Source organism: Vombatus ursinus, unplaced genomic scaffold, assembly GCF_900497805.2.
Source record: "Vombatus ursinus unplaced genomic scaffold, bare-nosed wombat genome assembly UNPS02010980.1, whole genome shotgun sequence".
NCBI classification, from domain to species: Eukaryota; Metazoa; Chordata; class Mammalia; order Diprotodontia; family Vombatidae; genus Vombatus; species Vombatus ursinus.
The window spans coordinates 668,085-691,184 of NW_020950758.1; the positions used below are offsets into that span (position 1 = coordinate 668,085).

General features: G+C 49.8%; 1 protein-coding gene across 1 annotated transcript in view; it reads left to right on the forward strand.

Moving 5' to 3' along the window:
- Positions 1 to 23,100, forward strand: part of LPIN1 (lipin 1) — a 71,786-nt gene that overhangs the window by 354 nt on the left and 48,332 nt on the right. Inside the window, exons 2-3 of the mRNA XM_027855624.1 lie at positions 19,963 to 20,163; positions 22,171 to 22,266. Of these exons, the coding sequence (XP_027711425.1) occupies positions 19,972 to 20,163; positions 22,171 to 22,266 (288 nt within the window). The 5' untranslated portion in view covers positions 19,963 to 19,971. The remainder of the gene's footprint in view (positions 1 to 19,962; positions 20,164 to 22,170; positions 22,267 to 23,100) is intronic.

The window sequence follows — 23,100 nt, forward strand, 5'->3', positions numbered from 1 at the left end:
GAGGAGAGGAAAGGGAAGAGGGGAAGGAGACAGGAAAGGGAGGCTCCGAGGAGAAGAGGCAGGAAAAAAGAGGGAAAAGAGCATGGAGAGATTGAGGATGAGAAGAGGGGAGAGAGAAGGGAGGAAATGGAGATGGAGAGAGGAGAAACTGAGAGAGAGCCAGAAAGCCGGGAGAGAAGGAAGGGAGGGCAGAGAAGGGAGAAGAGCAGAGAGGGAGGGGCCGCTCCGGGAGCTGCTGGCCCCAGGTGGGCAAATGTGCCCGCCTTGTGGCCGAGATGTTTAGGGACCTGCGATGCTGGTACAGCTGAGTCAGAGGCATTAGGGGTTACAGTCGGCTCTGTCGTTCTGCCTCTCAGAGTCTCTGTTTCTGACCCTATTTCTCTATTTCTCTGTCTCTGCCTGTCTTTTTCTATGACTCTGTGTCTCTTTGCCAGTGTCTCTCTGATATAGAGAAGATTTTGAATGTCAATAGTTCTTAAAGTCTCAGTGGGAGAGAGAGAGAGACAGACAGACAGACAGACAGACAGAGGCAGAGAGAGAGAGTGTTTCACTCATCTTCAGGGTCTTGGGACATCTTTCCTGCCCCTGGGTCACTCTGGGTCAGGGAGAAGGCTGCCCAGAAGGGCTGAGTCCTGTCTGAGCTGCCTAGGAGCCCAGTGTTAGGGCGCTGGGGGCTTGGTTGCCCTGGCCCCCTCAGTAATACCTTAGATGTTTTTTCTTTCCTTCCCTAGAGGATGTTTTCCCCGGGGGAAGGGAAGCTGCTGGGAGCCTCACCTGAGATTTTACTAGGAACCTGATTTGGTTTAGTGGATTTGCGTGGGCTTTCCCCCGGGGCTGGAGAGTTGTATTTCGAGATGGCTATTATCTAAGGTGATGCTTTGAAAAGGAGAGAGCCTGCCCAAGGCTCCTGTCTCCTGTCTTGGGTGATTAGCTGAGCTTCCCGACCCGTCCTTCCGGGGATTGCGGCTCTCCCCACTGAGACAGAAAATACCAGCAGATCAGATCAGAGAGGAGCATTCCAGATTTAAGGTGCCTTAGGTAGGTACCTGGTCTGTGCCCGGATAGAATTCGTTAGAGAGTCACAGGGGGGTAGACTGGACCTTGGCGATCTGCCCTCATCCCCTCTGTGTCCAGATGGGGAAACAGAAGGGAAGCCATTTGTCCAAGGTCACACAACCAGGGAGAGGAGAGTTCAGGTTTGCTGGGGCTTTGGAAGAGCATGGAACTATTTGGGGGACAACGTGTACAATTTAATGTACGTTTAATATAAAGTGGGGCTTCGAACGAAGACTACCCTCCTATTCTTGGGCAGACCCAATGATTTCCTAGTGAGGAAACTTCCCCCACCAATGTAGATGGGCCCCTTCTCTACCACTGGTAGTCTGAGGGAACACAGATAATCATGGGTCACAGTTGTTTCTTTCCTGTTTCTATCATGATTTTAAATCATAAAAAGAATTTTTTTTAATTGACCCTGTGACTTCATTGATATGAGGGCAGGACTCTAACCCAAGGCTTGCTTTATACAAGGCCTTCTCATTTTTCTTGTTATTTTTTTAGATGGTGCAATGGATAGAGCACTGGGCCTGAATTAAAATCCTACTGTCTGACACTTAATAGCTCTATGACCCTAGGCAAATCACTTAACCACTGTGTGCCTCAGGTTTCCCTTCAGTACAATGGGGATAACAATACCACCTACCTCTGGGGGTTGTTATCAGGATTAAATGGGATGATATTTGTAAAGCACTTAGCGTAGTGCCTGACACATCGAATGCTATTTGTATGGATTTTATCTGCCTGGGAAACTCCCATGCATAGAAGCTTCCTTTACAGATGCAGATCACCACCTGTCGGGGAAGGTAACTCATTTTGGAGAAGTGCTTGGGGCTTAGGGAGTTAGCCAGGGCTAAGTTGTGTGGCTAGTATGTGTCAGAGGAAAGGCTGGAACCTAGGCCTTCTTGGTGCTCTTTCGCCTCTCATTATTATCATTGTTATTTTTCTTGTTCTCATCTCTTTTGGCCGCATTCACATAGAAATGCTGCTGGGACATGTTGCTATTCTTATAAGTACTTATTACTACTTTATTTAAAAATTCAGAAATATTCAAAGTACCTGTTTTTGTGGCATATACTTTTGTGTAATATAATTCTCTTTCATCTCCTTTCTTGATTGTAAAGCCCATGAGGACAGAGACTACCATGTCCTATCTACCTGCCCCACTCAATGTTCTCTCTCTCTCTCTCTATATATATGTATGTGTGCGTGTATATATATATATGTATGTGTGTATATATATATATATTTTTTTTTTTTTTGGCTAGGCAATGGGGTTAAGTGACTTGCCCAGGGTCCCACAGCTAGAAGTTCTAAATGTTGATGAGAACGTGATTGCCCGAGGCAGTGAGACATGAGGGATCCTTGGACACACACTGTCTGTGTGACCACAAACCACCTCTGACTATCCCAGGGAACTCTCTGACCCTCTGGTTTCAAAGAAGGTGCTGCCCTGCGTTGGTGGAGGGAGTTTGCTCATCTGGGAGGGCCCTGTGCCAATGAAATCACAGCTCTTGTCCCCACCCCTCTTTGCTCTGATTGGGAGAATGTTTTTGATTGCAGAAATTCCACCATCAGTGGATTAAAGGGGACTTTGTGTTAGGAGAGACCTGTGTTCTAATCCTGCTACTTACTAGCTGTGTGAACAAAGACAAAGAGCCTCAGTTGTCTTGCCTGTAAAACTGGGGTAACACCTCAGATACCTCCCCCATCAGGTTGTTGTGAGGATAATGAGCTAATGCATGTGAATTGTCACTTCTAAGGATCATTTTAACAGCTCAGAGGAGTGGCTGCCTGCCTGGAAGTAGGTAATGAGGAAAGGACGGATTGAAGTTACTGAGACATGAGGGGAGGTGTGGCAGGAAGAGATGATGGCCGGGCCAGGGTTCGGGAGGAGTAGGGGCACTGTCTGCGTGCGGTGGGTGCTGCAGAGGCAGGGCTGAGGCCAGGCTGCTCGAGGTGGTGAGAGTCAGGGGCAGGCCTGGGCGGAGAGGGAGGGAGGCCCCCTAGGGCTGCTCCGATCTTAAAGGCTGCTGGACAAGACAGAGAGCCTGGGCAGCCGCTGCCCTTGGCCTTGCCTCGCTGGAGAGCTGATGTGTCCAGCCAGGCCGGGCCAACGTGCTCACAGGAGGCTGCCAGGGAGGCTCAGATGCTAGAGATGAGGGGGCAGTTCTGCTTTTTCGAAGGAAGCTCAGGCTTGTGGTGGAGACGGTGTGGACCTCAGCTTCCGCCATCACAAGGGGGACATGAGAATGAAAAGCTTCTGCTCCCCAGGCGGAGAAACTGGGGACTTCATGAGGGGTACTGGGGTGGTCCCGATGCCTGGAAGGCCCTACTTCTACTACAACTACTACTGCTGCTGCTGCTACTACTACTACTACTACTACTACTACTACTACTACTACTACTGCTCTTCGTACTCCAGTGGCGGTGATGGTGGTTGTTACAGGATTTTGTCTGCACATCTCTTGTCTGCTAGGTGGCACAGTGGGTAAGAGTGCTGGACTTGGAGCCAGGAAGACATGAATTCTAGTCCTGCCTCAGACACTTACCAGCTGTGTGACCCAGGGCAAGTCACTCAACCTCTCTCACTGTGTCTCAGTTTTTTCATCTCTAAAATGGAATAATAATAGCACCTACCTCCCAGGCTAGTTTAAGGATCAAATGAGATCTTATCTATCTGTCTATCCATCCATCCATCCGTCCATCCATCCAGCTATCTGCGTGTGTCCATATCTATCTCCATTTCCGTATCTATGTCTCTCTCTGTAGTGCTTTGCTACATGACTCTCTTAGGTGCTTACTATATCATACTGTATCTTCATTGTGTTGGCATCCAGTCCCCTTACGGGGCTGTTGGCCCCACGAAAGCAGGAGCTGTGTTTCATCCTTGCCATATCTCGGGGGCTGCCTGCCAGCACATGACTTTTTGGGTTGCAGGAGTTCCTGCAGGGTGCCCTCGTGAGGAGGGGAGGAGGTGGAAGTGAGCTGTGACTTGGCCACCAGGCAGTGGAGTTCTTGGGTGGCGCCTGTTTGGGTAACTGCCCACCCTCGGGCAGCTCAGAGGCTTTGTTCTTAGGTAGAGGGGTTGACCCCTGGCCTGTTGCGTCTCTAGGGAGAGAGCCCATGAACTGTCCCTCGGTGGTCAGGCGGTCAGGTGGTCAGGAGCTTGCGTTGGCCTCCTCTTCTGGGGTGGAGGATCAGCCTTTGCCCTCGGGGGACTTAGGGGGCATTGGAGGTGGTGGGACACGCTGGTCCAGCCCGGACCCCTGGTGTGGGGTGCCTGTGCTTGGTAGAGGTGGCTGAAGGACAAAGAGAAGGCACCGAGCTGGTATATCAGCTTCCTGCTTATCAGTCAGCCATCATTGATTACACACCCTCCAGTATTCCAAGCCCTGTGTTAATGTAGGATCCCAGAGGAACCCCTGGGGTCCAGCCCTGCCCCGCACATCCGCGCGCTGTGAGTCTCTTGGGTTAGAACGTCCGCCTCTGTGACCCCCCTGCTTTGTTGACACTGAAATCTTGGGGGACCAGCTTCATGTTTCCTCTTCTGTGAAATGAGGGGCTGCCGTCCCTTCCAGCCACCGCTCTGTGACTTAGACCGGGTGACTTAGCATGGTGCCTGGCACATCGGGGTGCTAAAAAGTTCAGTCCAGAAATGATGAGGTTTGATAAATGAGTGAGGAGCAGGGCTTTCTCCAAGCTGCAGGCCGTTCCAGCCACCACGCTGGGGAAAGCTGTGTTCAGAGGCTTGCGGGCACTGGCTGGGGTGGCTGGGGTCTTCTCTGTTCTCCGTTCCGAGGACCCTCCCGGATCTGATGTTGGGTTTTATGTTCTAAGTGCCCCTCTGCCCCAGTCTCTCCCAGTTCTGACTTTCTGTGTTCTAAGGCCCTTCCTGGCTCTAGCACTCTCTGTGTGGTGTTCAGCGGTCCCTCCCAATTCTGAGATTCTTTGCTCCAAGTTCCATTTAGCTCCAAAATTCTGTTTTCTAAGCTTTTTTTTTTTTTCCCCAGCTATGACATTCTATATTCTAAGGTTCTTCTAAACTTCTAAGATCCTTCCTGGCTTGGACATTCTGTCAGAGTATTATTCTTTTTCTTTTTCTTTTTTTTTTTGTTTTTTTAGGCAATTGGGGTTAAGTGACTTGCCCAGGGTCACACAGCAAGTAAGTGTCAAGTGTTTGGTCTGAGGCCAAATTTGAACTGAGGTCCTCCTGACTTCAGGGCTGGTGCTCCATCCACTGCGCCACCGAGCTGCCCCCAGAGTATTATTCTCAATTCTGGTATCTGTGCTCAAGCATCTTCCATTTCTGGAAGGGTCTGGGGTCTCTTCTATCATCAGTAGGCATTTATTAAGCACCCTCTTTATGCCAGCACAGGGCTAATCACTGTTCTACATCTGGCATTCTGTGGTCCCGACACTCTGGATTCTATAGTCTAAGGTCCTTCTCAGTTCTTGACATTGTGTGTGCTATGTTCCAAGGGGACTCCTTGCTTTGACATTCCGTGTTCTAAGTTTTAAAGGCCTTCCCAGCTGAACCGCGCTGGGTTCCATGTTCTCACACTTCTCCTAGCACAGACATTCTGTATTTAGTGGCCGGCACACAGTTAGCATTTACTAAATGCTCTTGACCTCCTTGCTCCAAAGTCTTTGACATTCCACAGTTCCCTTCTGTTTTATTCTAAAGCCTCTTTTATCCACGAGGTACCCATTGGCATATTTTGGGGGCAGCTAGGTGGCACAGTGGCTAGAACACCAGGCCTGGAGTCAGGGAGACCTGAGTGCAAATCTCACCTCAGACACTAACTGTGTGACCCTGGGCAGATATCACATAACCCTCTTTGCCTCAGTTTCCTCATCTGTAAAATGAGCTGAGAAGGAAATGGCAAACCCTCCCATATCTTTGCCAAGAAAACCCCAGATGGGGTCATGGAGAGTTGGACACTACTGGACAGCAGCTGAACACCACCAACACCACCGCATTGGCTGCTCTCCGGGCGTTGGGAGTGCCTGGTTTCAGGTGTACCTATTCAAAGGCCCAGGGTTTTTAGCCCATTGTCGGACAAGATAACAAAGGGGAGGAATGGGAACTTCAAGGAAAGACCCAGTCTGTTCTCAAGAACAAATAAACCCAACACTCTCAAACAGACAGATGCCCAGACAAGTGAAATGATTGTTCCAAGGTCACCAGGCGAGTCGATGGCAGAGTCGAGGCTTCCGCAGTGATCTTGGTCTGCAGGGGCCCAGGGGTGAAGCCTTGGGGAGCCTAGGGGGAGCCCAGCTTTGTGCACCGTAGCATATAGGCCCAGGGGGTGGACTGTGGTTGCTGGCATCCTGGAGCCCGATTGTCTGAGTGGGAGCCACTGGAAGGCTGGCTGAGGCTTCTGGGAATCTGCTGCTTCTGAACGTTCCTCCGGAGACTCCCTAGACAGTGCCAGGATCTTCTCAGAGTCAGGCAGGAAGCGCGTGTTCAGTTCTTATGATGTGCTAGGTGCTCTGTCAGCTCTGGGGAAACAAGGACAGGCCAGAAAAAAGTGTCTGCCCTCAAGGAGTTTACAATCTAACTGGGCAGACAGCGCATAACTGTGGGCTTCCAAAAGAGGCCAACGCTCGGTGACCCCATTTGGGGTTTTCTTGGTAGAGATGCTGAAGTGGTTTGCCCTTTCCTTCTCCAGCTCATTTTCCAAATGAGGAAACTGAGGCAAGCAGAGTGAAGTGAGTTGACCAGCGTCACATAGCTAGTGAGTGTCTGAGGCCAGATTAGAACTGAGAGAGAGGAATCTTCCTGACTCCCGGCCCCGCGCTCTGTCCACTGAGCCACATAGCTGCTTCCCAAAATAGATGTTTACGTGTATATACTTACATCTGTAACAACAACGAGAGAGATACACAGAGAGAGAAACACAGAGTCGGAGACAGAGAAAGATAGAGGGATACAGAGAGGGAGGGAGGGAAGGAGGGAGAAAGAAAAAAAGGAGGCAAGGAGAGAGGAAGGGAGAAGGAGAAAGAGACAGAGAGACAGAGACAGGGAGGAAGGCAGGGGAGGAGTAGATGAGAGGGAGGGCCTCTGGCCAAGTCCTGACCTCTGATTCAGAGCCAGATGTTGCCAGACCAGAGGTCCTCCCCCTTCCCTCCTAACCCATCTCCTTCCTCAGAGGGATGGGTGCCCCAATTCTAACCCCTGACAATTCTGTCCTAACAAAGGGGAACACTGGAACTCCAATCTTGTGGCTTCAGGATCTTAGCTCCAGGGCACCTGTGGCTTCCTCATTTGGGCTCCTGAGAACAGCTGCAACCGGAGCCGGAAGAAGGAAACTGAGGCCCTGAGGGGTCAAGTGCCTTGCTGTGGTCCCCCAGTTAGGAGCAGTGCTGGGATTCAAACCCGGGAGCTCAGATTCTAGATCTGGCCCTCTTCCCACTGTGTCCCTGTCACCACTGGTCCTTCGAAGTCCGCCAGTCCCATCCCCAAAGTATGAGGACCCTCCTTTCCCTCGGCTGTGACAGCTGCCAGGGGTGCGAGGTTGGCCAAGGCTCAGGGCCTTTCAGAGCTCCCTTCCCTTGTCTGCAGAATTCCCGCCTCTTGGAGGGTGCAGAAGATTGAATGCGGTGCAGTAATGAGCATTTGATTTTATGTCTCGTTGTTGTGAACTCCAGGTGGGGAACCTCCCTCCACCAGTGCGGATCAGCAGCCCTTCTGGCTTGTAGGGAGTTGCCAGGATCACCAGGCCGGTATATAGCAGAGATGGGACTTGAACCCAGGGCTTCCAGACCTCTGCCCCCGCAGCCAGTCTGCCTATCCACGTAAACAGCTGACATTTGCATTTTTGTTGTTGAGTTCAACCACCTCTGACTCTTCGGTTCTGGCTCTCTGTGACCCCGTTTCAGGTGCTTTGCACGCATTATTTTAGATCGTTCAGCAGGCATGAAGTGCCTACTATGTGCCAGGCACTGTGATGGGTTCTCTTCTTCTCCCCACTTTACAGCTGAGGAAACTGAGTCAGAGGGGTGGGACGTTGCTTTATCTCTGAGGGTCAAGTATAGGGACAGGTGTGAAGATCCTGCTTGTTCCTGCACCGTCCTGGGCTCACAGCCTCATCTCCCAGCCAGGGAGGGTTCCGTTGCTGCCCAGCTCAAAGAGAGTTCTGCTGGTCATGAGGAGAGTGGCAAGCCCCTCCTGGTCTGGAATCAGGCGATGGGATTCAGGCCTTCCCTCTCACTTACTGGCTGTGTCATTGTAGACTCATGACTCAGCCCCTCCCGGTCCCCAGGCAATGAAAATTCAAAATCAGACTAGCTCATTTGGTGGGTGGAGGGAATTTCCATACTGAGAGTTCCCTGGACTGAAGCAGCCTGGCCCAGCAGGCCCAGGGCATGAGGGAGCACCTCCCAGCCCACTCCCACCCAGTCCCCCAATTTAAGGATTTCCCCTTCTCCATTTCTGGAATAGCTTCTCTTAAGGGTTGAATATGCATTAGAACCTGCTTTGGAAACTGTCTTAAAATGCAGTTGAGCCCTTGGACTTTGAGAGCCTTTAGGCTGACCCTAGGGGTTGGGGAGGAGGGGAGGGCAGACGTGCACCCTGATAACGTCTTTTGCACACCCGGGATGGTTCTGGCTAGGCCTGGGTGGGCTGATTAAATCCCTGCCTTTCCATGTGTTAATCTTGTGAGGTTGGACAAGTCATTCTTCTTTCCAAGGCTCACTTTCTTCATCTGCAGAATGGGGATAATACTTTCCCCTGCTCCTGTGCCCATGATCCCAAGCCACTGCCTCTTGATGCCCCCAGACGCTATGGCCACCTACCGGCCTGCTTGATTCCCTGCCACGCTGGGAAGGGGGGAAGCTTCCAAGCTCGGTGGTGCCTGGAGTAGGAAGCCCTGACAGTTCACGTTCCTCAGACGGTTACTGGCTGTGTGACCCTGGACAGGGCCATTAACCGCTACGTGCCTCAGCTTCCTCATCTGTAGAATGGATGTAATGGTAGTACTTACCTCACAAAGTTGTTGAATGAGTCAGTGGCTTGACCTTGATGCTGCTGAAGCCCTTTTCCTTCTCCCCCGAGTCAGAGTAATATCACACTACTTTAGCATCATGCTGTGGGTAGGATCTTTGCTCCGAAGGCCTGAATGACTGCCCTGCCTCTCTCTACAGGCCACTGCCTGTATAGCCTCCGGGTATAGCTTCTGCCACTAAGGGAGGTGTGTCTGTCTTGACCCTGCACTATTGAAGTGCTTTCTGTCTCTGTCTGTCTCTGTCTCCTCTCTCTCTGTGTCTCTCTCTCTTTCTCTCCTCTCTTCTCTCCTCTTCTCTTCTTTGTCTCTTGCTCTCCTCTCTTCTTCCTCTCTCTCTCTGTCTCTCCTCTCTTTCTTTCTTCTCTTCACTTTTCTTCTCTCTCTGTCTTTCTTTCCTCTCTTCTTCTCTCTCTTTGTCTCTGTCTGTCTCTCTCCTCTTTCTTTCTCTGTCTCTCTGTCTCTCCTCTCTCTTTTTCCTCTCTTCTCTTCACTTTTCTTCTCTCTCTGTCTTTCCTCTCTTCTTCTTCTCTCTATCTCTTTGTCTCTGTCTCTCTCCTCTTTCTCTCTCTCTCTGTCTCTGTCTGTCTCTGTCTCCTCTCTCTGTCTCTGTCTCTCTGTCTGTCTGTCTATATTTACTTTATTTTTACTTATCTGTGTCAGGCAGTGTCTCCCCAGTAGAGTGTAAACCCCCTGAGGGCTTTGCCTCTGTATAACATTTTGCTTATGGTAGGTGCTTAATAAATGCTTTTTGCCTGACCCACGCTTCCACAAAGTACGAGAGCATTTGAGCCACTGTGTTCTCTCTGTTTTTGCTGGTACGTGGGGGACTGACGCCAGGTTGGAGTTCCATCTTCCTGTTTGTAATGATCAGTGCTATTGGAGTCAAGTGCCATCTCTTATTGGCACAGCCAAGGCTTGCCAAATGGAGGGGAAAGCCCGGCAAACTCCAGGCTTGGTCTGTGTTGCCAGATTTATGAAGCTGCTGATGTCTTTCCCCAGTGCCCCCAGGTGCCCCTGGCTCAGCGAGGTTCAGCAAAGCCGGTCAGTCTGCAAGTCCCAAGTGGCTGGAGAGCTTGAGGGAAAGGTTTCAGGACAGGTAGCGAGTCTGCTGTCAGCAGGCCAGCCAGATGCCCCGGGAAGGGGCTTTTCCCCGGATTGGCCAAAACATTGTGGAATTTTTTTTTTTTTTTGCCATGGCAATTAGTGAACATTCACAATTAGTGAAGCCTCCTGGCAGTAGAGCTTGTTTCATTTTGTGTTCCTCAGTACCTAACACATCCCCTGGTACGCAGTCGGTGCTGACTAAATGTTTGTGGATGGTTTATCTGCTAAATTGTAGAAGACTTTGGTTTTTGTTAGTTCAGGAATATGTGATTTAGTTATACTATCGACTGGAGCTCTTGACTTGGAGTCAGGAGCCGAATTCAAATCCTACCCCAGACACTTCCCAGCTGTATGACCCTGGTCCAATCACTTATGCTCTTTTTGCTTTTACGATCTCATCTATAAAATGGTTATAATAATAGCACCTACCTCCCAGGGTTGTCGTGAGGGTCAAATGTGATGATGTGAGTAAAGCACTTTGCGTACCTTACATGAGCCGTGTAAATGCTTTTATAATTAAGGTCAGGATTTGTGCTGGTCTCTGTGGCTAGAGTGCCCTTAGTGCTGAGGCAGGTCTCTCCGAAGACCCGCATTCTGGGGGCACGGAGAGCAGTTGAAGCAAACTTGTGGTATTCCAGAAGTCAGACAGTAATGAGCTGCTGAGGGGTCTTAATTCTTCAGTGGAGGGGCTGACGTGGGTTCTCCTCATGGGGCTTTGGACAAACCCCGGAGGGATGTACTGGATTGTTAGCCAGATTGTTACGTTCAGCACCTAGGACATCAGCAAAGACTCAAATCAGGGCTTGAGTTCTTGTTTTCTTGATGGTCTGGACTTAAGAAACCGATGGAGAAAATTTAGTTGTGCAACTAAAGGCACGTCTTGGGTAAAGTTGCCCCCTTCTCCCCCTAGAGCCAGTTGTTAAACATTTGCCAAGCACACCCCTGGTTAGACATCCCTAAATGGGGATGGGGGGAATCATCCCTCAAAGGCCGAGCCATACTCCTCGAGACCTGCGTTTGAAGTTTTGGGTCAAATGTGTGGCATGGAGTAGTGGGGACTAGGGGTGACCAATGGAGTCCACCTCACCTTTCTTAAGAGTTGTAGAATTCAGAGATTTCAGAAATTTCATAGTATCTCAGAGCTGGATGGGTTCTGAGAACTTAGAACATAGAATGTTAGAGCTTGGAGGGACCTTACGACATAGAGATGGAAGAGATCTTAGAACCTAGAACGCAGAGCGTGCAATGTTCTAGGAGGGAGGCATCTCAGACAATATGGAATTAAGTTAGAGGGAGGGACCTTAGAACTTAGAATGTCACAGCTGGGAGAGGCCCTAGAGATGGTTTGTTCCAATATGCTCATTTTACAGATAAGGAAACCGAGCCCTGGAAAGGAGAACTAATAGGGAGTTGAGGGCAGTGTGCAGGTCTCAAACCTGGGTCTCCTCATTTTCCTTTACAGGCCTCTATTCAAGGCCCCACAAGATGGCGGTGGCCTACTTAAGATGGCCTGTGATGGCTCAGGGCGACCAGGGCATAGCCACTGCCTTCTGGCTGCCAACTTTGAGGATTAAGTTCACCGGATCCAGGAGGCGCTTAGCTCCCAGTAATCGACTAATGCGGCCCAAAGTTGTTCTATTGGAAATTTAAGCATTTTGTTTTGTTTCCCTCCTGAGATATGACTTAAGTCCTTCCTTCCTCGGAACCAATTCTCTTCTAGGGTCCAGTGGTATCTTGGCCCAGCCGTGCTCCCCTCCCCTCCTCCGGGCTGATATCAGCAAAGTGCTTTTTAAAAAAACCTGTGGAGTGCTATGCATTTGTTATTTATTTATTTATTTTTAACAGTTAATCCTGAGACATCCTCCTTTTTGGCTCCCATTTATCCAGTTTTGGTGAACTGATCTCACCCCTTTGAGTGTGTAAAGGCGAGCTGGGCAGATGCAGACCTCCCCAAAATGCTGCTGTTCTTGGTGCCGCCTGGCAATGAAATCATGAGTACATCATGACCAACCCTCCCTGTAGCATAGTGAAACCCACCGTAAAATAGGCCTGCTAGCCACTGATGTGGAGCATCGTTCCTGAGAAGCTGCCCGTCTCCTCTGATGTGAACCTGCAAATGATGCTGGGGGTGAGGGTGGGAGGAATCCCTGCACGAAAAGTTGAGATGATAGAATTTACATCCAGGGGACTTGTAAAAAAAAAAAAGATCTGGAAGTCTCAGTGGACGACAAGCACCGTATTGGTTAGAGCCTTGATAACTGAAAAACCAAAATTGTACGAGACTGCTTGAATCAAAGTTTAATCTTTAGAATGACGGAGTTGACCGTCGGGCACAATAGTTTAAGAAGCACTGTAAGACCAATAGAGCTGGAGCACGAAGGGCCTCAGACGCCATAAAATCTTGTTTAAAAAATTCAATTTCTAATCTGCCCTTCCCACTGCCCCCTCCCCAACTGAACAACGTCACGAATCCTAATAATCAGACCTTCCTCCCAAGCTCGCAGAGCCCAACCTTGGATCCCCACCTTGGCCGTTCTTGCCAGTGAAAGTCCCTCTATGTGGTGGGGGTTCTGCTTCATCTTCAGGGCGTTCTTGGCACGGATCGGAGTTCTGAGGTCTTTTGGCTGGTTTTTCTCCTTGTTGTTGTCATGGCATACACTGTGCTCCTAGTTCAGCCAATCGGCTAGTTCTTCAGTTCCCGGAGAGTCTCCGAGCCTGCTCAGACACGGGCCGTTGTGCGGTAATGGCCATTTCATCAATGCGCCACAATCTGTTTAACCATTCCCCAATAGAGCGACACTGTGTTAATTTCCAATTTTGGGCCATGAGGAAAGAGCTTCTGTAAGTGTTTTGGTACATGGGGGTCCTTTTCCTCTTTCTTTAATCTCTTTGAGATATAAATCTAGTAGTGATATAACTGAGTCAAAGGGTAGGCACAATTTTGTAACTTTTGTAACTTCCAAATTGCTTTCTAGAAAGGCTGAACCAGGTCGCAGCTTCACCAACAATGTATTAGAGTGCCTATTTTCCGGCCTCATCATTCCCTCCACCTCCCCTCCACCCCCAGTCTGATGGGTGTGAGGTGGAACCTCAGAGTTGTTGTAATGTGCATTTATCCACTTATGAGTGTGATTTGTGGCATTTTTCACATAGTCGATAGCCTGCATTTCTTTTTTCAGAAAACTGCTTATTCTTACCCTTTAATCACGTATCTACTGGAGAATGGCTCTGAGCCTTATACATTTGAATCCATTCCTTATATCTTGTATATGAGGCTTTTGTTAGAGAAACTTGCTGCGAAGATCTCCCCCCACCCCCATTTACCTGTTAATTTTTTAAAGTTATTGTATTTGTTTGTGTTTTATTCAGTTGCTTTTCAGTTGTATCCAACTCTTTGTGACCCTTTTTGGGGTTTTCATGGCAAAGGTACTGGAGGAGTTTTTTTGTTTTTTCTCCTCCAGCTCATTTTACAGGTGAGGAAACTGAGGCAAACAGTGTTAAGTGACTTATCCAGGGTCACATGTCTAGTAAGTGTCTGAGATCAGATTTGAACTCATCTTCCTGACTCTAGGCCCAGTGTAAAAAACAAACAAATAATCAAACAAACATCTTAAATGTTCTCTAATTAAAATTGCTCATTTACCCTTCTGAAATTCTCTCTTCAGCTTGCTGAGTCATGAACCCTTCCCCATCCATAGATCCATAAAAGTCATTCCATCCTCGCTCCTCTAATTTGCTGCTTTTGTGACCTTTTCTATCTAGGCCACACATGTATTTGGGCTTATTTTGGTCTATTCTATGAGGCCCAGCCTCCTCATTTTACAGATGGGGGAGACAGCATGGATAAAAGTAGGTAGTAAGAGGTAACCCAGAAAGGTAATGGGCTGTAACCTTCATGTCTGTGTGTGCGTGTGTGCGTGTGTGCGTGTGTGTATTAGGAAGAGCCTTAAATGCCAAACCAAGGAATTTGTATTTCATGGGAGTGTGGTGTGGGGCAGGGGCAGGGGGGACAGCACTTCAGGGGCCTCATTTTTGGAGGACAGATGGGGGAGGGGAGAGACCAACTACCAGGCTGTTGCAGCAGTCCAGGGGAGAGGTGGTGATCAGGCCATGGTGTCTGTGTGAGTGGAGATAAGGATGTGGGTATGAAAGATTGTGGAGAAAGAAATGAGATCCAGTGACTGTTAAGCTATGGGGGGGCGGGGAGTAAGAATGAACAATTTAGTCTGATGCTGAGCTGGCAAAAATGCTTCTTTGGGAAGGTGGTAGCACCCTCAACGGCAATAGAAAAATTCATCCATGGGGAGAACTCCCAGTGTGGAAGCATCTTCCGCTCACGCAGATTGCTTCTTGCTTTGAAAGAGTCTTTAAAAAAAAGTTCATTTTTTTTCAGGTCCAAATTCAACCTCCCCCCCAATTGAGAAAGTAAAAACAAAACTGTTACAAATGTGTAGAATCAAGCAAAACAGATTCCCCTTTCGATCTGCCCTCAGATTGGCTAACATGTCAAAATAGGAAAATGATAAATGTTGGAGAAGATGTGGGAAAACTGGAACACTAATGCATTGTTGGTGGAGTTGTGAACTGATGGAGAGCAATTTGGAACTATACCCAAAGGGCTATAAAACTGTGCATACCCTTTGACCCAGTAATAGCACTTCTAGGTCTATATCCCAAAGAGATCATAAAAAAGGGAAAGAGACCCGCATATACAAAAATATTTATAGAAGCTCTTTTTGTGGTGGCCAAGAATTGGAAATTGAGGTGATGCCCATCAATTAGGGAATGGCTGAACAATTTGTGGTATATGAATAGAATGAAATACTATTGTTCCATAAGAAGTGATGAGCAGACTGACTTCGAAAAAACCTGGAAAGACTTGCATGAACTGATGCTGAGTAAAGTGAGCAGAGCCAGGAGAACATTGTACATAGTAATAGCCACATTGTGTAATGACCAACTTTGATAGACTTAGCTCTTCTCAACAATGCAAGGATCTAAGACAACTCCAAAAGTCTCATGATGGAAAAAGCTATCCACATCCAGAGAAAGAACTATGGAGTCTGAATGTAGAGCAAAGCATACTATTTGCTCTCCTTTTCTTTTGTTGTTTTGTTTTGTTTTTCTCTCTTGGAGTGGGTAGAAGAACCTGACGGTGTAGAGAGCTGCCTGGGGCAGGGGCTAGAAATGGCCAGGATGGGTCAGGGGCAGGACAGGACTTGAGGTTTGCCCCTCTATCCTGTATCCATGGATTGTCATGAGCTGGAGAGTGGGAGATGGTGATGATGACAATGGTGATGATGGTGATGGTGATGATGATGATGACGACGATGGTGATGGTGACGATGATGATGGTGATGGTGACGATGATGGTGATGATGATGGTGATGATGATGATGATGATGGTGGTGATGGTGACGATGATGATGGTGATGATGGCAATGATGATGACAATTGTGATGATGGTGATGGTGATGATGGTGGTGATAATGGTGACGATGATGATGGTGATGGTGACGATGATGGTGGTGATGGTGATGATGATGATGATGGTGATGGTGACGATGATGGTGATGACGATGATGATGGTGATGGTGACAATGATGATGGTGATGATGGCGATGATGGTGATGGTGATGATGGCGATGATGGTGATGGTGATGATGATGGTGATGGTGACAATGATGATGATGGCGATGATGGCGATGATGGTGATGATGGTGATGATGATGATGATGGTGATGATGGCGATGATGATGGTGGTGATGGTGATGATGGTGATGATGATGTGACGATGACAACGATGATGGTGGTGATAGTGAGGACGATGAATGGCTTTCATATTTACAGAGTCCTTTATGTGTGTTATTTATGCTCACAAAAGTCTTGTGAAGTGGGAATTACTATTTTACAAATGAGGAAAACTCTCTGAGGCCCAGAGAGTTTGTGATTGCTCAGTAAGTATCAGTGATGGGGATTTGAACCCAGGTCTTTTGAATCTAGCTCCAGTATTCTTTAAATTGGGACCAAATTGTGGTATAGCCATTGGGGAACCAAAAAAGAGATTTTTGAGTAGGGGTATTTTTCAGTCGTTTCAGGCGTGTCCGACTCTGTGATCCTATTTGGGGTTTTCTTGGCAAAGATACTGGAGTGGTTTTCCATTTCCTTCTTCACCTTATTCTATAGATGAGGAAACTGAGGCAAACAGACTTAAGAGACTTTCCCAGGGTCACAAGGCTAGTAAGTGACTGAGGTCAGATTTGAACTCAGGGAGAGGAGTCTTCCTGACTCCAGGCCCAGTGCTCTGAGCACTGTGGCACCACCTAGCTGCCACAGCCTGGTTATGTCCCAGATTAAAGCGGTATTCCATCCCTAAGGAGAAGGCTGTGGTTAGCTAGGCTTACCTTCCAGATTTATCTTGCTGTACCTAGTTAGCTACGCACAGAGGCTCCCTGAGGGCAGGGAGTGTGTGCTCCTTTCTGGGCATGCCTAGCCCTTAGCTGGGTGCCTGGTGCAGAGCAGGTGCTTCATTGCTTGCCTGCTTGATTTTAGTAGTCAGCATTGGCAAGGAATGGGAGCGGGGGGTGGGAGACTCCTGGTGTGGCAGCTCTTTTCACCCCTGGAGATTGCAGCTCATCAGAACAGAGAAGGTGTAAAAACCAGGGCTGGGGAACCTGCGGGTGTGGAGGCCACATGTGGCCCTCTAGTTCCTCAGGCGTGGCCCTGTGACTGATCCAGACCTCACAGAACAAATCCCCTTCATACAAGGATTTGTCAGAAGGCTGCCCCCGAGGACCTGGAGGGCCACATGTGGCCTGGAGGCTGCAGGTTCCCCAGCCCTGGTGTAAGCAGTGTTTTGTGGAGGTGATGCTCGCTTCTTATCATGATCTCTCAACATATCAGATCTTAGGGAATCGCGGGCAGCTCAGAGATGCCATGAGTTAGGGCAGGTCAAGGCAGGGTTCGAACCCAGGTCATGCTGACCCTCCTGCCTCCACCCAAAAACGACCTTCAGGGCGTGTACCGGCCGTGGCCCCTGGGGTGATCTGATGCTGGCAGTGAGTGTGGGGCTTCCCCTCGGGGCCCCGGAGTCCTGCGCTGTCTCAGGGCGTGCGGCCCATTTGCCAAATCTCCAAGGACCCTCTTGGTGAGGGAAATGGTGTCAGAGGGTCACTGGTCTTTAGCTCCTTGTTGGAGGTATTTCTCGGGTAGGGGAAAGGATGAGAATTTATTTGGAAGCCAGTACACGTAGTGGATTATGCCTGTAGACGCCATCCTGTCCATATTGAAAAAGGAGGATTGGGGAAGGGGGAGGGGCCGGCTTGTTTTGGACCCCTTGGAAGAAGACCGATGAGTCAGGGGCCCCTAGGATCCCGGGAGGTGTAGGCCTCTCTCACATCAAGTGGGGGATGCTAGTTTGGGCCAGGCCCAAGGAGACCCGCCGATTGCCCGACAAGGCCGTCGGATGGGCTGGGAGTCAGGAGGCCTGGGCCTGGCTTCTGCTCGGCCACTGGAATGTAGTGTCCTGTAGCAAGCCCAGTGTTTCTCTAGAGCTTGGCATTTTAGGGGGCTCCTTCAGTACGCAGGAGAAATTGGGGTGGGCTGGGGTGGGGCAGGGCCTGAGGCCTGGCTTGGAGTATCTGGGGGCCTGTCACTGAGAAGACTGGTGGCCTTTTGGAGAGGGAAGGGACCTCAGCAGGGGTCACGTCCCCCCCTCCAGGTGGCCGTCCTGCCTCCTCAGGCCGCGTGGCCGCTTTGGGACCTTTCTTCTTGCTGGGAAGCTCTTCCTGATAGCCAGCCTCAGTTGGCCACTTTGCTCCTGGGTCTGCCTCTGCCTTCCAGCAGGACAAATCCTTCTGACAGCCCCCCCCACTTCGACCCAGCTCTGATGCCCCCACCCCATGTATTCTCTTCTCCAACTGTGGCATCGAGGGCCGAGGAGCCGCAGCTCTGGCTCCCTTCTTTTATGGTTGAGGAAACGGAAGCCCACCCAGGGAAGTGGGCAGTGGGGTTTGAACCCGGGTCCTCCGAATTAACAGCCAGTGGTCTTTGCAGCGCAGCAGCTCTTTCAACTGATTTTCCTAGATTGATTGCCTCCTCTGGACGCCGTCCAGCTTACCAATGTCCCTCCTAAGCTGTGGCGTCTGCAACTGAACAGTCTCTTTAATTTAAGGTGTAGTGTGATAGACGCCTCCAAGAGGCCAAGGGGACAGATCACTTAACCGTGGGCATCCCGGAAGTCTTGGTGGAGGAGGTGGCCTTGAAGGTGTGCGCCTTGAAGGATAGGTAAGGGGAGGAGCAAGCAGTCATTCCACATCGAGCGAAGACCATGAGCAAAGATAGGACAGTCTCAAAAATATTCAGGGACCACCTTGTTTTGGGGGGGCCAGCTAGCCATTGTGGGTTGTTAATTCATCCATCCATTTATCCATCATTCACTCAGTAAACATCTATGTACAGTCTGTTGACAGTCACGTAACAAACAGATGCTTCCTCTGGGCTGGGCCGACCCTGGCTGAGTGTTGGGCAGATGGCAAAACTCAACGAGGCCCTACCCTCATGCCTAGACTCAGTTCTCCAACTCTCTTGTCCTCAGACCTGCCCAAGCACCTTCCCACCCTGGAGACGCCTCCACCCCGAGGACCCCTTCTCTAGACTGGGACTGCCCCAGGAGGGGGCCCAGCCGTGCTTCACCTCACTGGTGCCTTAGTTTGCCTTCCACGTCACTTCTCTTCCTCACCTGCTGCCTTGCCCCCTTCTCTCTTATGCCCTTCTCTCCCTTTCTGGTTCCCCTTTGTGTGATGTCCTCCCCCAGCAGAGTGGAAGCTCCTCCAGGACAGGGGCTGTCCCCTTTGCCTGGCTTTGTATCCCTGGTGCTTTGTATGGGGTCTGGAGTATGGCAGGCACTCCTTCCTTCCTTCTTTCCTTCCTTCTTTCCTTCCTTCTTTCCTTCCTTCTTTCCTTCCTTCCTCCCTCCCTCCCTCCCTTCCTTCTTTCCTTCCTTCCTTCTTTCCTTCCTTCTTTCCTTCTTTCCTTCCTTCTTTCATTCCTTCCTTCCTCCCTCCCTCCCTCCTCCCTTCTTTCCTTCCTTCCTCCCTCCCTCTCTGCCTCCCTCGTTCCTTCCCTCCACATTTGTTTTCTGTCATTTTTGTTTATCTCTGTATCTGTCTTATCTATCAATCTATCATCTATCTCTCTCTGCCTTTCTGCCTATCTAACCATATCAGTCATGTCTGTCTGTCTATATCTATGTCTGTCATTATCTACTAAATCTGTTAAGTATTTGTATTCCTCTCACTATCATTTGTCTGTCCGTCTGCCTGTCTGTCTCCATCTGTCTCTCTGCATCTCTCTTCTTCTTTCTTCGGTGCCGGGTATACAGGGGGCAGGATGCCATAGTGGATAGGACTCTGGACTTGGGCTCAAGCTGAGATCAAACCCAGCTTCAGATACTTGCTAGCTGTGTGACCATGTAACCTCTCTCAGCCTTGGTTTCCTCCTCTGTAAAATGGGGATATTGGTAGCCCCTAGACCTGGGGTTGTTGTGAGGATCCCAGACATGGGGCAGGCAGTGGGGGAGAAGAAAGACGCAGAAGCCCTTGACGTGGCCCTCGGGAAACCCGCCTGCAGCGTTGTTGCGAGGTCAGACGTGTGTTTGGACCCGTGAGGTGCAGGTTGGGTGTTCAGAGTGCAGGTCAGGCTTCTGAGCTGCCTGGGGCTGGGCCTGGCGAGGAGCCCGGCCCCCTGGACTCAGTCACTCAGCCGGTCTCTTTGTGTCCCCCCCGTGCAGGCTCAAACCATGAATTACGTGGGACAGTTAGCAGGCCAGGTCTTTGTCACGGTCAAGGAGCTCTACAAGGGTCTGAACCCCGCCACGCTGTCTGGATGCATCGACATCATTGTGGTGCGTCAGCCCAACGGCAACCTTCAGTGCTCGCCCTTCCACGTCCGCTTCGGGAAAATGGGGGTGCTGCGCTCCCGAGAGAAGGTGGTAAGTGTGGCCCCTGCATGAGCCCGGCGATCCCTGGACAGTACTAAAGAGCAGCGGTCATTAGGAATGATCCTCAGGGGTGGAGTGGCCTGTCGCCTAGGGGATGGGGGAGACGGGGGTCGGAGCCAGCTCTGGCGTGGCCCCAGGGAAGGCATTCGACTGCTTCCTGCCTCAGTTTCCTGATCTGCAGAATGAGGATAATCATACAAATATTTGTTACCTCTCTCGCAGAGTTATTGGGAGGAAAATACTCCTTAAAGCATAGAATACAATTAAATGTAAGCAGCTAGAATATTAATGACTGATCTTCATTATCCATAATAATATTATTAAGTGTCATTAATGATTAATGTTCATTATTCATAATCACCATTATTAATTAGCAACATTAATTATCATTCATGAACAATATTTATTATTATAATGAAGGAATAGCCTTCATTATTAACAATCATCATTATTAATGTATAATATCTATTATCAATGTATTAATGAACAATGTTCATTGTTAATAATCATTACTATTAGTGAATACTGTTAATCCTTAATGCTCATTACTATTAACATATGTAAAGTGCTTTGCAAACCTTGCCGTGCTATATAAATGCTAGCTGTTATTATTAATAATTAATACTCTACCCCTACTAGTGGGAGGAGACCCTGTGACCCCCACTGGGGCCAGTTGAAGATCTCGCCTCAGAGGAAGGAAGCTTTGAGCTCAAATCCCAGATCTGTCCTTTTTTTAGGATGCATATCTTCATGGAAGTCATTTCTTTGTGCCTCAGTCTCCCAATTTGTGAAATGGCAATAATAATCAAAATGTGTCTATTCCCTCTTACAAGGTTGTTGTGAGGAAAGTATTCATTAAAGCCTGGATATAGAAATGTTGGTGATCATGACATTAATGAATAGCACCAGTTATTAAGAATTCATTATTATGAATGAGTTACCATTCCTTATTATTTGTGATTGACAGTGATTTTTTAAGAACTGGCATTATTCACTAATATTTATATACATATATATTTGTTAATTATATATACTGCTGTTCTGGTGGCAGAGTGGTCTCTTGGATTGAGGGCTGCTTGGAGTCAGGGCATCCTGGGTTCAAGCCCCACACTGGCCGAGTAAAGCTCTCTACCTCAGTTTCCTTGTCTTTAAGGGGAGGGGGTTGGACGAGATGGTCTTTCCAACTTGAGTTCTCTCCGGTCCCCCAGCACCTCTCTCCGGCTCTTTGGGTCAGAGCAGAGCCAGGCTGCATTCACAGGGGAACGTCCTCCCTGGGAACTCCCTACATCATTGCCATCACATTGCAGTCTGCTTAAAAAAAAGAAAAAGCTGCCCACTATTCTTCAAGATGGCTGCTTCTTAAAATATCATCAGACTTAGAATCCTAAGTATGTGTTCTCTGTGGAGGGGAGAGAAACACTGGCTTTTGTCCCATGACCCACAGCGTGAGTGGGGTCCTGTCCTCCATGATTGGCATGTGTGTAGGGCCGGGGTCCCCAGCTCAGGCTCAGGCCCTGCCTTCCCGGCTTCTCCTTCCCTCTGCCCGGCCTGCTGGTTTTTTGTCTCTTCTGATGAGGGAGGGGATGCTCAGCAGGGGCTGGTCTCCATCCTGGGCCTCGGTTTCCTCGTGGGCCAGCCTCCGGGGATCGGCCTCACTGGTCTCTCAGGGCCCTCTCAGCCCGGGTGTCCTCCACTCTCTGCCCACGCACCACAGCCTCCTTCCTGATCCAGAACCCTCTGGGTGCTGGCAGTCTGTTGCCCTGAGCACGGCCCAGTGGGATGTGACCCAACCAAGTCTTGGTTGGGAGGCTCACTGGGTTCCCTTTGCCTTCCCAGGCAGGAGGAGAGGTGATGTGGGGCCGGAAGGGACCTTCTTTTACAGTTGGCCCAGTGTGTGAGCGTCCGAGGTGGGGATTCTAACTCGGGTCCTCTCGGCTCCCAGGCCTCCACTCCCCCTCCCGAAAGTCCTGACGTCATTGTGGTCTCTGCTTTCCACAGGTGGACATTGAAATCAATGGGGAATGTGTGGATCTACACATGAAGCTGGGAGATAATGGAGAAGCGTTTTTTGTTCAAGAGACCGACAATGATCAGGTGAGCCCCTCTCTCACGGCCCCGGTCTGTGTTGGGTTATGCCTGCTGTGCTAAAATCCATCTAATTGTGTATGTGTCTGCGTCCACATGTGGTTGTGTAGACATGTACGTATGCGTCTGCACGGATATGTGCATAGACACTTGTGGGCTGTTCATCAATGCGGCCGCTTTCGACCGACCTGTAAAACACGCAGATGGGACTCAGTTCCCTCTGAGGTCCCCCTGAGAGAGCGCTCAGGCTGGGACTGATCCCATGATCTCAGCCTGGACCGACTCCCCAGCCCTCCCCTGTGAGGACAGGCCAGCCCCCGGCCTCCCAGCAGCCTGCCGCTTCCCCGGGAGAACCATCCATCACAGCTCCAACCGAAAAACTGCCAGTTACTGAGCCTCAGGCCGGACCCAAATAGTATTTCCCCCTGAACACATTTTTGTGAGTGAATATTTTAAAGCCCTGACTTGAACCTAGCCAGGAAGGACGCAGTGAGATGCTAATCCAGGCACCCTCTGGAGTCGGGCTCTGCAGGCAGCCTTGCTGGGAAGAAGTCCCCAGCTCCCCAAACCTCCAGGTCGTCAGCCATTCCCCCAAGGCTGTGCCCACTAGGACACTCAGTTCTGCCACGTCTGCCTCAGTGGAGATCTCCCTCTGGTTCTTTTCCTTTTGTGAAGCTCCAGCCTCAGTGAGGGGCTTGGAGAAGAGGGCTGGAGTAGAGAGGTGCAGAACGGGGTGGGATAGGGGGTACAGAGTGGGGTGGAGTAGAGGGGTACAGAGCAGGGTGGAATGGGGGTACAGAGCAGGGTGGAATAGGGGGTACAGAGCGGGGTGGAGTAGAGGGG